We start from the raw sequence: 13,442 nt of genomic DNA, 5'->3' as shown, positions 1-13,442 counted from the left end.
TGCGGCTTTGCTTAAGGTAGCTTTGACCTCATGAGAGCAAGTTGCTTTTTTTTCAAGATCACAAAGGGAGACTTGATGCACTAACCTTGCTTTGATACCAAGTAAAGTCCACAAAGGTCGGCTAGGAGTTTGAGATGAGAAGGGGTAACTACAATCTTCTCTTTGTTTCAAAATAGGACAATACATCAAATGAACTCAAAGTCTAAGGGTGGCTTGTATAATAGGCCATTGTATGTGTAAAGAGACTATAAGTCTATGGATAGGATTTGAGAAACTCTTTCAGACTAGGCTTCTATATTCTTTACATAAGAATAGTCACTAGTATAACACCAATGGAGGCTGTGAGGAAAACTGTGGAGTAGCTGCTAGGGTTTGCATTGAGGAAACAAAGAGTGTATGAATATGGCAAAAACACAACGATACAAACTCAAACGTGCAAAAATCAAACCCTAAAAGCGAATCTCAAAACCTAAACATAGAAATAAACACAAGTAAAATGAGAGTGAAAGAACACAACTCTTGAGTGAATGAATACTATAAATGAATGTAAGAGTGTAGATAGTGCCCAAGGGCAAAGGAGTAGTGTTGGAGAGTTACGTCCACTGGAGATGAATCCTAAGTATTGTGACCACCAATCGGAGTGTTGAAGGTGAAGAAACTACTAAAGGCATCGCCAGAGGTTGGTGGAGCACTTGATGTTAGTAGAGAAAGCTATGGAGCAGGTAGGCATTAGCTAGAAGGTGCAAATGCAGATGTGGAGCTGTTGCCTGGGCTGGAGGACACGAAACGCAAGCAAGCATAGTCTCTATGGAAGTTGGTGATGAGGACTGGGGCTCAAATGCAGGAGTGGGGCACTTGTCGCTTGGCTGATGAAGATCAAACACAAGCTGTATGAGACTCTGGAGGCTAGCAATGATTGTGGAGTGTCAAATGCAGCAGTGCGAGTAGCAATCACGAAGACTGGACAGCTAGGTGGAGGAAGATTGATGGCTGAAAATCTGCACAAAGGATCATAACTGAATGGGGGCAGCTTGTCTATTTATAGATGAGGATGGACCCTCCTAAATTAGGGTTTCACACAAACTCTCTCAAATTGTGCCCTATTTTAGGGTTTTTTCATTAATAAGCATGTTTTGGGGCTATTTTAAAGGCGAATCAGCAAGTAATGCATTTTTTAGCTGAACAGAGGCCGGAGAAGTGGCAACCAACACCAACCTTCTCTCTCTTTCAAAGTAGGGCAATCTCTATTGCTATAATAAGAGTGACCATATTTTTTACATTGGAACTTTCTACTATATTCTTTACATCACAATAGTCACTAGCACAACAGCAATGGAGGTTCGATTGCTATTGTACTAGTGACAATCATGTTGAGAGATTAGTATATGTACCTGCTGAAACAACCATCGTTTTAAACCCAAAATTTGTGCAGAGCAAATGAGTGAAGTGAGGCGATATCCTGTTTGCTGATGATCTAATCTAGAACTGAGCACCATTGGAAGCTTTATTTCTAGTATATCCTTTACTCCTGAGATGGAAGCTTCTCGCAGAAAAAGATTCTTATATTTGTACAATATGAAGAAGTCACTTTTATGTATTTACAGGAGGAGAAGGGGCAATGCCAATCTTCTTTCTCTCCAAGAATACATAAAATGACCTAATTGTGGTTTTATATATAAGTAAGAGAACCTTTTGTGGAGCTTTCTATTATATTCTTTGCATCACTATCGTTACTAGTAAGATAGCAATGGAGGCTCCATAGCTTTTGTACTAGTGACCATAATCTTGTTGAGAGCTTTTAGTCTACATACATACTGAAACAACCATCTGTTTAAACCAAAAATCGTGTATAGCAAAAGAGTGAAGCGAGGGATATCAGGTTTGCTGATTATCTAATCTAGAACTACTGGAAGCTTTGTTTCTACTATTTCCTATACATATGAAATGGGAGCTGTTGCAGAAAAATATTCTTATATTGGTACAATATGAAGAATTTGCTTCCTTCCCTCCCTCCATGGCACTTGTCAGTTCTTCCATTGTTTATTTATTTGCTTATTACATGGATCCACACCTCTGATCTTGGACCACTGCACTTTTATTGAACTATGCAGGGTTCATCTGATATTGATCAGCTTGGAAAAATATTTGCTGCCTTCGGAACTCCAAAAGAATCACAATGGCCAGATATGACATCCCTTCCTGATTATGTAGAGTTTCAGTTCTGTCCAGCACCCCCCTTGAGGTCTTTGTTTCCCATGGCAACAGAAGATGCACTGGATTTGCTGGCTAGAATGCTAACTTTTGATCCAAAGTCTCGCATTTCTGCTCAACAGGCCTTAGAACACAGGTTATCACTTGTCTTGGTTTTCATCGTAGCAGTTTTTAACCCTTTATCAGTCTAGCTATTGGCTATTAGATCTTTGAAAAAAGTGCAAGTCAACTTTTTCTTGCAGGTATTTCAGCACTGAACCTGCACCTACTCGACCAGAATTGCTATCAAGGCCCCCACCTAGGTCTGAAGGTGTGGAAGGTCCACCCAAACATGTTCCCTCCCCTGGACCGATTGTACTTTCACCTCCCAATAAGTCTAGGCGGGTGATGCTATTTCCTGGTGGAGGAAGCACTGATGTACATTCAGGGAAGATGGAGAAAGGCTATACAACTGTTGACGAGACTCCAACTGAGCATTTTGGAGTGCCCATGTCACTTGACACACACAATCCACTTCTTAGGCCCAAACTCAACAGGTAAACAAAATCTCACTATTGTTAAGCAAACTCCTGTGACTTGCAAGGTATTTGACTTTGTTTTCATCATACATTGTAGAAGAAATGCTCTACTTAGCCTATGAGACAAATATTGTCGTTTAATAGCAATTTATCTTCTTTTATCTATAATATAGCACGATATCTAATTGTAATTTACGTTCTTTTATCCATAAATATAGCTTCTTCTGCTAATAGCATAGTAAGAGGAATAAAAAGTTCAGTTTGAATTATCAAAGACATATTCATTGTCTAATGGAGCTTGCATTATACACACACAGGAATGGCCTGCAGATAAACAAGAGTGTAGTACCCCTATTGAAGAAGCCTAATGCACAGGAAAGATTAAAAGGAACTAGTCCAAAACCATTGAAGAATGTAGGTGTAAGAACTATACATTGAACTGCAGATATTTTTTGGCAAAGGATTTCATTGTTATTTCTGCTATCACTACAGTTTTGCTCAGATTCAGCAATGTTATACTCAATGCTGACAGAGACCAAACATTGGTCAAGTCTAATATTTATGTTGCTACCAGAGATTTCCAGCATGTGTGTCTGCAGATGTTTTTTGGCAAATGATTTCATCATCATTTGTGCTATCACTACAGTTTTGCTCAGACTATTCAGTAATATTACACTCAGTTCAGTAATATTACACTCAACAGCAACAGAGACCAAACATTGATCAGGTCTAATATCCTTGATGTCTTGATTGGAGCCGTAATTCATAGGCAGTTCTGACAAATCAACATGTGGGATCACAAAGATAGATCTAACTGGTGGCCTTGACCATGAATCTCTAGGGAGTCATGCTGTTTCTTGGATAAACATGAGCCACATGATTATTATTCTCTTTCATATGGAGAATCTGAAAGTCAAACATAGATAAAAAGTTTACCGATCTACTAAGAAGAAACTGTTCTATGCAAGGTTTGATTATCATTCTTACAAGCTCAGGTTCAAGCAAGTAATGTCTCAATATTGTCATTGCATGTATCACAGCCAAAGTTTCTCCTGTATATAGTGTAGTGATTTTTTGCATCTTGCAATCTTCTCTTCTCATTAGCAACAGAATATCCATCCTAATTCCATACAATACCATGCATCACATTCCATGAGGAAGGATTCCTTAGTTTTGGCACAATCAACATTGGGCCATCACAGCTGTCTGAGCTTATTATAAGCTTCTCATTAGCAACAGAATATCCATCCTAATTCCATACAATACCATGCATCACATTCCATGAGGAAGGATTCCTTAGTTTTGGCACAATCAACATTGGGCCATCACAGCTGTCTGAGCTTATTATAAGCTTCTCATTGCTTGATGCCCTTGAAAGAAAGACATTTTTTAAATCAGTTAAGCAATTGTAAGAGCTGCACGTTGATAAGAGTGTTAGTAGTATGGCCTGGGCCATTAAAGCTTCATATATTGTGAACATACATGGGTTGAGGCTACTCAAGATTCAGTTGGGATGCATCTCTCACATTCTCTCCTTAATTAATGAATCTTCACGAAGAATAATTTAAGGGTTGTAGCATTAGTTTGCAGTTTGTGTATTCTTAGTAGGTGCCAACAAAGAGAGTACCTTGTGAAACTTCTTTATGCCACAAGGATTGTGTCCATTCCGTGGTTGGATGTAGTTGTGTACCTATGAAGCAAAAATGAAAAGTTTGAAGGAAGTCTTGGAATTTATTTGTCAGGTTACACATTTATATAATTATATCCATTTGTGAAGTCAATGTGGCTAAATATAAACTGCATCAAGAGGGGGGGAGAATCAGATTCAAAGATTGATAAGATAGGGTTGCTCGATTCAAAGATTGGTGAGATAGGGTTGCCCTCAATGACATTAGCAGCTGACCACAGCAATTGATGACCACCCTGCCCCTTGCTGGAACATCGCCACCTCCGCCTCCAGCCTATCATGCCTTATGCCACTTGCATCACCCCGCCCCACTCCTGAACATTGCTGCCTCCGTCTTGTCTTGTGTGCCACCCTCCCTCTACACTAGTGTAACTCCCTGCCTCCCCCCTATGTTCTAATAGACAAATCCATTGTTATCAGAGGCATCAAGTTCCCTATCCTTGATTTCATGGAGCTCCTCGATGTGGAGTTGCAGATGGTACTGTAAAAACAAAAAAAGACTAAGAGACCAGAGAGACAATGGGGTTTATGGGGAGAAACACAGAGTGTGCACAACAAACACTGAGAGAGAAGAGAAACTTAGAAACACAAGAACACAGTGATGATGCATTGAATCATGCTATGAAGGAAAGTTGATACAGTGGAGCCGAAGCTTAGAAGATGATTGCATTGCCCCATCTAAATTAAGCAGCAACACCTATGGGAAATCTGTAGAGCAAAGGGAGCGAAACACAGTCATCCAGGAAATGGGGTATTGAAGTAACCACTGGAAGGTGGAGGACAATTGTTGAAGGAGTGAATTGCAGTACTCTGATGCTGTTAGAGATGAGGAAGATGATCGCCTGTTGAGGGAGCAAATGATAGTCCTCAAATGTCAGGGTGATGGCCTCGATGGTGATGAGATGACGCAAGGGTGAGAAGGCTGTCGTGAGGTGAAGAATGCTGCTGCTAGATGGACAGAGCTGATGCGAGGTAGAGAAGTCCCAAACATAGGTAGTTTGATGGTTGTTAGCTAGGAGAGGATGTTGGCACTATGTAGGATTGAGGCCAAGATGTAGGGAAGCTCCAAAATGCAAACGTGACAATGGAATAGAATGCTTGAAGTAGAGAGTGAAGATGGAGTAGGCAACCATGAACCACGAACCGCAATGTTCGTTGAAAGGGGTGTGAGGGCAATGGAAGGGCTAGAGAGAGAAGGGAAGGGTATCTAATGATGAAGGAAGAGGGGTGAAGAATGATTTAAGTCAGATGAAGAATGAATGAAGTGCTGGCCTATTTATAGGCATAAGTTGTCTAGGGTGGCGCACCACTGAGTGGGCACCTGTTGACGAAATGACTAAAATGAGGATACCAACCCTTTTTGGGACTGTCAGTGTGAAACCCTAAATGAAGTGTGGAAACTGAAGAGGTGGTTTCACAACATATATAATAGTTTATGTTACATTCTTGGACATTCGGATGGGCAGTAGTAGCATTGGTCATGGTGGTCATGAAGTGACTTAGTGTGTGTTGCACTGGTAGCCAAGTCCTATTTATAGGACTTAAGGCCTTATTGTGCATATCATTGTGTGATCAGCACTCTTGACGCATTTGTACATCGAGATGGTCTGGATTGGTGGTATAGGATGCCAAGCCTTGGTATGTGGTCATGACTTGGAGTGCTGCTAGCTCCCAAGCTTGGAGGTGAGCCCATTTGGTTCTATGGTTGGGAGGTGAGTCAGATGTCTAGTCCCTTTTATTTGTGAATATGGTTTGTGTCATGTCTTGTGTGGAGGCAAGGTGGATCCTAGGGGGATTACATTGGTATCGGAGTGTGAACCTGCAATTTATGTGAGATCTGATGATGTGCACAAAACCACTCTTGCTCATAGATATGGTTCATGCTTGATAGGTACACTTTTATCTCATTTAGGGTGGTATGGGACACTACTAGTGAGAGGTGCGCGTACACGGGGGGACACATATTGGGGGTGATGGGTATGACAAGGTACGATTTTTATCCGGTACTCATACTTGGGTTTTCTCATTTTGAGGTGATTCATATGCATTGAGTTTTGGCAGTATCGATGAAGGAGATCAGGGAGCTGCCACTCCGAATCTATGGTAGACAATCATCAGTAGCCGAAACTCTGAAAATTCTCTCTTAGTTATTCATTTAACATTTGATGTTCATGTTAATTTTAATTTGAATGTTAATGTAATACTTTACTATAGCATCGGTATTACACTTTATTTTGTTAGTCAGTCTTGAAGCATCAGGAAAGTCTTGATGTTGCGGAGAGAGAAAGGCAAGGGGGAGTCAAATGTTGATGTCAAAGAGAGAGAGAGAGAGAGAGAGAGAGAGAGAGAGAGAGAGAGAGAGAACCCTTTGTCTTTCTCTTCTATGCTTGTGTTTATGTTTTTTGCATTTTGCATTTTGTGTTTCGTTTATTGCATTACTGTCTGAGTTATTGTGTTTCAGTTGTGTTCGTACATTCTGTGTTTTGTGTATGCAAACCCTAGCATATCTTGACACTCTGAGCATCCTCAAATCGATGGACAGATCAAGAGGATAAATCAAACCACGTAGGATATATTGCATGCATGTATCTGTCATAGGTAATTTGATTGGGATCGTTATCTTCCTTAGATTGAGTTTGCTTATAATAGTGCTAAGCATTTGTTTGCTAGTTATAGCGCACTTATGCTTATGTACGGTTATGAGTTGAAACCATTGATTGTTGTTAAGCTCAGTGAGAGTGAAAATGTAGTGTGTGGTCAACTTTTTGCATGATATGCAGGAGATAATGATTGCTAGGAAAAGCATTAAAATGGCCTAGGATTGTGCCATGTTTTATGCTAATCAATGTCGTACTCCTCGAGAGTTCTAGGAGGGCATGTGGGTTTACCTTAATGTCTCGAAGGACTCTAATTTGATGACTATCGGCTATAAATTATCTTTGAGGTGCTGTGGTCCCTTTTAGATTACCAAGAATATAAGTAGTGTATCCTACGAGCTAGATTTATCTTTGAAATGTGAGCTCACCTAGTTTTCTATATTAGTCATTTGAAAGAACGATTGGGACATGGTGAACTGATTATTTCGATTAAGGAAGTCTCGAGGCTTGAGGACATTGCTTGATATATTTCACTCAAACTCGAATTGGTTCTTGACCCTAGACTAAACAATCTTGTTGGACCATTTATCCCAAGTGTTTGGTCAAGTGGAAAAACCATGTGGAGGTGGAGGTTGCTAAGGAGTCGGTATGAGTCTTTTGTCCCACTTTGTGTCTGAGGATATTGCCGAGGACAACAATCATTCTTAAAGGGGGGGGGGGGGAGTGTTACATCCTTGGACATCTTGATGGGTGCTAGTAGCATATTGTGCACATCATTGTGCGATCACTAGTCTTGGACTCTTGGCTCGTTGGCCAATGCATTGGTATATCGGGATGGTGTGGGCTGGTGGTTTGGGATGCCAACCCTTAGGGATGTGGTTGTGACCCAAAGTGCTACTAGCTCCCAGACTGGGGGGTGAGCCCGTTTGACTTTATGGTTGGGAGGTGAGTTTGATGTTGAGTCCCTTTTATGGGAGGATATGGCTTGTGTCATGTCTCGTATGCATGTTGGATCCTAGGGCGACATCTTGGTTGTAGCCTCTTCTCTTTAATCACTATCTGCAATCAAAGTCGAGACGCACCATTGCTAGGGGAGGTTCTCCATGCATGTTGTTGTTTCAATAGGAGATTTGTGGGCCTTTAATAGAAATTGTGTTTCTCCCTTTGAGTGAAATGGGTATGTAAAATGTTGTATACTAAAACATTTCATTAGTGAAATGCATTTTGTGTTTCATGCCTTGTGAAACACATTTCATGGTTACCATGGATTAATTCCATAATTACGAACTCATTCATTCGGCTCTCATACAGCCCCAAGATGCAAATTTAGATATTTAATTCAAAAAGACAAGAATCTAGAACTTTGGTTAGACAGAAATTTCTAAATAGGGCATCTGGGGCATGGCTATTCCATCCCTGATTGTTTTGGTCCAGGCGCCCTTACCTCTCCATCGCTATTCCCATCATCAGCCTTCAACGGCTACCTGCTGCCATGAGCTGCCCTGATTGGAACGTTGCTGTCTGCTCCTCTGCACAGCTGCTGCTGCCCTGGTGACCTCCCAGCAGCTGCCACGCCTGCTACCTACTTAGAATTGTAATCTCCATTACTATTTGATACAGTTCAGCCTCAGCTCCATGACATGGACATGCATAGTTTTTATGATCGTTGTGCAGATTTGTGCTGTGGATTAAGGCTCATCTGTCAGACACCTGGTAATCAACTAAGCAATTTTTTTTCATCCACTCAAGACAGTCTATTACCCCTTCAGGTGATAGTCTAGTCAATACAGTCTGTTGGCCTGCAGCTGGACTTTGCTCAAACATGACCAGCACTGTTTTTTAAAATGATTGAAGCACGATAAGACTGAGATGTGTTCATCCTGCCAGTCCGAGATTTGAAGCAGTGTGCAACACTTGGTCTGTGATCTTCATCCGATAAACACTAGCTTTAGCTTCAAGACAGACAGATGCACTTTCTTTGGGCAGTTTCTCCATGCCTTGGACCTGTTGCAGTTGACAAGCAAGGCCTTCCTGCTGTTTGAGTAGATCAGTATGTTATACAATTTGAGCAATCATATATGTTGTCCTAGATGGCAGATCATGGACTATGATCCCTTTGATGAGCAAAGCCTCTTTGAGCACCTACTTTTAGTGTACTATGGAGGTGGATTTGAGCTGATCCGTATTCATCATCTTATAGCTATTGTTGGTTATTGACAAACAAGCCCTTTTTGAGTAAACAAGTGTATGTTACAGCCATTCACAATCATACACGCAGTAAGTTGCAGCTGGTCGACTATGATTGGTATGGTCTCTGTGATGAGCAAAGCTTCTTCCAGTGCTGAATTTAACTACCTGCATGTATAACGTTTGCTCTATGTTGTTGGTGTTGACCATTATTGATACAATTTCAATACCATATGTCTAGGTCGATTACCACTTCACAAAGCTTAGCTATGTGCAGCATCAGGAAGCTTGTACATCTTACCGCTTAAATGTCAAGGTTTTCTCTGTTTTGGGAGGCTGATTCTTACCTGTGGAGCCTTTTGTTTGCAAGGGTTATGAAGAGCTTCAATTTTCCAATTAACTGTAGCTATATGCACATAGTGAAATGCCAAGTTTCCCCTATTTTGCAAATATAGATCAATTGTAGGATTAACGTGTCACACTAAGCCCTCGAAAGCTTAGTTACATGAGCATCAGGCATATTGTACATCTTACCTCTTAAATGTGAAAAGTTTTGTCTCTGTTTTGGGCATCAGGGACATTGTACATCTTGCCTCTTAAATGTGAAAGGTTTTGTCTCTGTTTTGGAGGTGGACTCTCACTTGTTGGGGCCTTTTGTTTGCAAAAGCTATAAAAAAATTTCATGTGTAGGTAGGTGCACATGGTGAAACGAAAAGTTTCCCATATGGATCAAGGGTAGCTAAGAAGATTGCGTCTTTTATGCTTCATAATGTAAATTAGGTGCACAAAAAGGCTTGGATGTCTAACACATTGTTGACCCTTTATTTGATTACAGTACTGACAGATCGCATTTGAAGAGGAAGCTAGATATGGACTCTGCATTCAACCAAGCATTTCAAGACCATGTGTAATTATTTCTTGGATAATTGGAAACTGTTACTCCACCCATTGTGCTTCTTTCCACCTGTACCTTAAACATCAACCCTGACTTTTGTCCTCTTGTTAAAAAGGACAACAATATTTTCCGAATGTCATGATAAGTCACATGGGAGTAAAATCTCAGCTAATGAAATGCTGTGTTTCTGTGCTAATAACATACATGATGGTGATTGTGGGGTCTTTTGTGTTATATTGTTAAGAAGACGGGAATTTTTTCCTTCTGGTCATATGGAAGAATGTTTCTGTATGTTGATTTAAGGATCTTTTGAGAAGGTTCTCGGTTTGTATTTAAGTAGCTGTGGCCACTGTTTCTGAAATTTCTTTTTAACCTGTTTCTTGTATTCTCTATTCTTCTTAAAATTGTTTCTGGGTCTTCAGTTAATGCCACTGTTAAATGGTATAATTAATGGAAAGTGAGAAATCTATAAAGCCTAGATCAAGGCAGTATCGCAGTTAAGAATAATGCGAGCTTTTATGTTCAGAAAGGCACTCAAAAATGTATCTAATAATAAACTATGTTGGTGGGTCAAGACTTAAATCTAGATTTCCTCCCCTTGAACTCTCCTCTTGCTCTAAAAAGGAGTATTTTAAGCATTAGTCACCTAAAAATGGAATTCTTTGTTCTCTTCCAAAGCAGGTTGCTATGTTCGGTTGGAATCAATGCAGGAAACATTAAAGTAATGAAATTATGAACAATAAGACATGCAACAGGTACCCTAGGTGGTTAAGGCATGAGATTGCTACCATCAGGGGGACTCTTGGTTCTTTTGAATGGTTTTTTCAATTAATAGTTACACTACTGTCTATAGAGAGATCAAAGGTTGTGGTTAGGCCTTTTGTATCAAGAAACCATTTGTAACGAACACTAGATCAAGGTTAGATTTACAGCTCCAAAGATGTTTTCCTGACCTCAGCAATTGTGACCTGCACCTTCGGTTATCCTTTAACCCTGTCACTGCATGTATGAAGGAGCGCGGTGCCTCAGAGGCATATGAAGTTCTCAACCAGCTTGCACAGCCTGGGAAGAGGAGTAATAGGGTGCCAAGGGAACTAAAGGTAGTAGAGGTCGTGAAGCCACCCTTTGAATGGAGATCATAGGCAGGCTGTTGACTAGTTCTTGAGTGGCATCCCCCAAGGTTAGAGGAAACATGAAGATAAAACATGTCCCATAAGCAATGCCTTGGCAATGAGCGAGGTGCTGATGGGAAGTGTACAATGAATTCATGTGCTAAAATCTGGCCCTCCCTCTCACATTCTAGTAACCTTAACGGGCACATTCAACACCTCCTTGTTAAAATGTATGTGGTGCTGGAGGCACATGTAGCCAAATCCCATAAGCAAAGTGTCAGGTGTGTGTCCAAGCTAGAATACTCTAAAAGAGTGTACTTGGCTCATATTTCAAGCAAGCAATAGAAGAAGATCTCTTGGAGCATTGTGTTGTACGTCCTTGTCTCGTTAGTTTGCTCTATTCATTTTCCTTCTTTACTCAATTGAAATGTTTCCATGTGATTACTTTTCACCCTAGCTAGCAATCTAGCTCTAGATCTACCATGAATTTTATCATGGTGTCAGAGCCAGGTTGAGCGAGTTAGCTAGTTAAAGTTAGCCACTTCTTATCATCTCCTTTGTTTCATTTCATTTTAATATTCTCTTATCTCCTTCACCCTTAATTATCTACAAGTGGATGGGAGGCCATAGTACCATGATGATTATCTGTTGCCTTTAGTATGCAGCTATTCCAAACTCACAGGCCATAAGGGTTAACAAAAGGAAATAACTGTTTACAGCAAGAAGACTGAAGAAGAGAAGAAGGCGAGGATAATCCCCTCTTCCATGGTAATTATACACTTCTTTGTGAGTCAAGCCATTGCTCATTGGAGATCCGAATCATGTTGGTGAAGCCGTCTCCAGCTCCTTTGTCCAAATTCGCCGCATTGATGACGCGGGCTTGCAATATGACGTGTTGAACGGGCTGCGACGACAAGCTTTGCTTCTTTTAAAATTCATTTTTAATCTTGAACTACGGTTTTTGAAAAGGCTCTCGTCTAAATCCTTTCACACCAGTTTGCCTTGAAGCTTATTCACAACTTTGTTGCTGTCCGAACCGGTTCAACATCATCACCCTTCACATTACCTCTTCTTGAACTAGTTTCTACAAAGGTGCTTTCACATTGGTCATGCAAATTGCTTGTAAAAATGCTATTCAGACTCGTGAAAGGGTAAATCAGATATTCTAAAAGCATAAAGGGGTGCTTGTATGTGGGTTTCCTCATTGATCAAACACTCTTGTAACCTCCCAAATATCCCCTTTCTTTTCATAAATCGGAGTTAGACATTGTCGCATGAGTCATTGGTAAGACCTCTCCATTCTTGAAATGTTTGAAATCGAAGCAGTGGATAAATTCAATGGTAATGGTTTTCACACTTGGAAATGAAAATCATGTATCATTTGATGAGAAAAGATATTTGGGAAATATTCGAGGAATCCAAGTAGCTTGATGATCCAAATTGGAAAAGAAGATATAATAAAACACTTGGTATAATAGCATGGGGCTTGTTAGATGATGTTCTTTATCACATATCAAGGACTACAAGCAGAAGAAGCTTGGAATGAATTGGATAAAACCTTCAACTCTCGAGCAAAAAACTCTAAAATCAATCTGTTAATGGAAATTTTCAGGTTTGATGTAAATCAGTATGATTCCTTGACATCTTTAAAATAAACAAATTTAAAAGTTTGAAAGTGCATCTGTCTTCAATAGGCAAAGATATAGAAGAGGATGAAGCAATCACAGTACTACTTAATAGTGTGGATAAACCTAACAAAGGTTTTGAGCAGGTGGTAGTAACACTAAGGAATGTATTTGATAGAAAACTCAATGTACTTGAAGCCGCCATACATGAGCAAGAAGGTAAACTTAAGGAGAAGCGCCAAGACTCTACATCGAGCTCTGTAGTAAAATTGCATTTTACAACAAAGGTTCTTATTCAAGAATTATTTGTAGGATTTGCGGGAGAAACGGCCTTAAAGAGCAAGATTGTAGGGAAACCAAGGTGCAAATGTTGTTACAAGTTTGGAGGCATCGAGAAAGAATATCGGGGATAAAAGTAAAAATTTGTAAAAGAGACAAACTTTTAAGAATCTACTGAAACTCTTTCTAAATTTCCTACACTTTGTTTGGCATTGTATGCATGAGAGGCCTTGTAGGAATTCAGGGGGGTAAGCCACATGCTTACGTACAGTTATCTAGAGGGTAAGCTAGCACTAATGGGGGGTGTAAAAATGTATGTGGTGCTAGAGAT

At 40.2% G+C, this 13,442-nt stretch overlaps 1 protein-coding gene across 2 annotated transcripts in view; it reads left to right on the top strand.

Annotated features, from left to right (window-relative positions):
• The window catches only part of LOC148015393 (cyclin-dependent kinase D-2-like), a 52,486-nt gene extending 42,159 nt beyond the window's left edge, over positions 1 to 10,327 (top strand). For both annotated transcript variants that reach the window (XM_087665303.1, XM_087665304.1), the window contains exons 5-7: positions 2,112 to 2,347; positions 2,454 to 2,747; positions 10,036 to 10,327. In XM_087665303.1, the coding sequence (XP_087521429.1) occupies positions 2,112 to 2,347; positions 2,454 to 2,747; positions 10,036 to 10,111 (606 nt within the window). In that variant the 3' untranslated portion in view covers positions 10,112 to 10,327. The remainder of the gene's footprint in view (positions 1 to 2,111; positions 2,348 to 2,453; positions 2,748 to 10,035) is intronic.
• The last annotated feature ends 3,115 nt before the right edge of the window (positions 10,328 to 13,442 follow it).

Source organism: Lygodium microphyllum, chromosome 24, assembly GCF_053477565.2.
Source record: "Lygodium microphyllum isolate KBCC chromosome 24, Lygodium_microphyllum_v1.1.10, whole genome shotgun sequence".
Lineage (NCBI taxonomy): Eukaryota > Viridiplantae > Streptophyta > Polypodiopsida > Schizaeales > Lygodiaceae > Lygodium > Lygodium microphyllum.
Note: the sequence above shows the minus strand (reverse complement) of the source record. Positions and strands in the feature narration are given on the sequence as shown.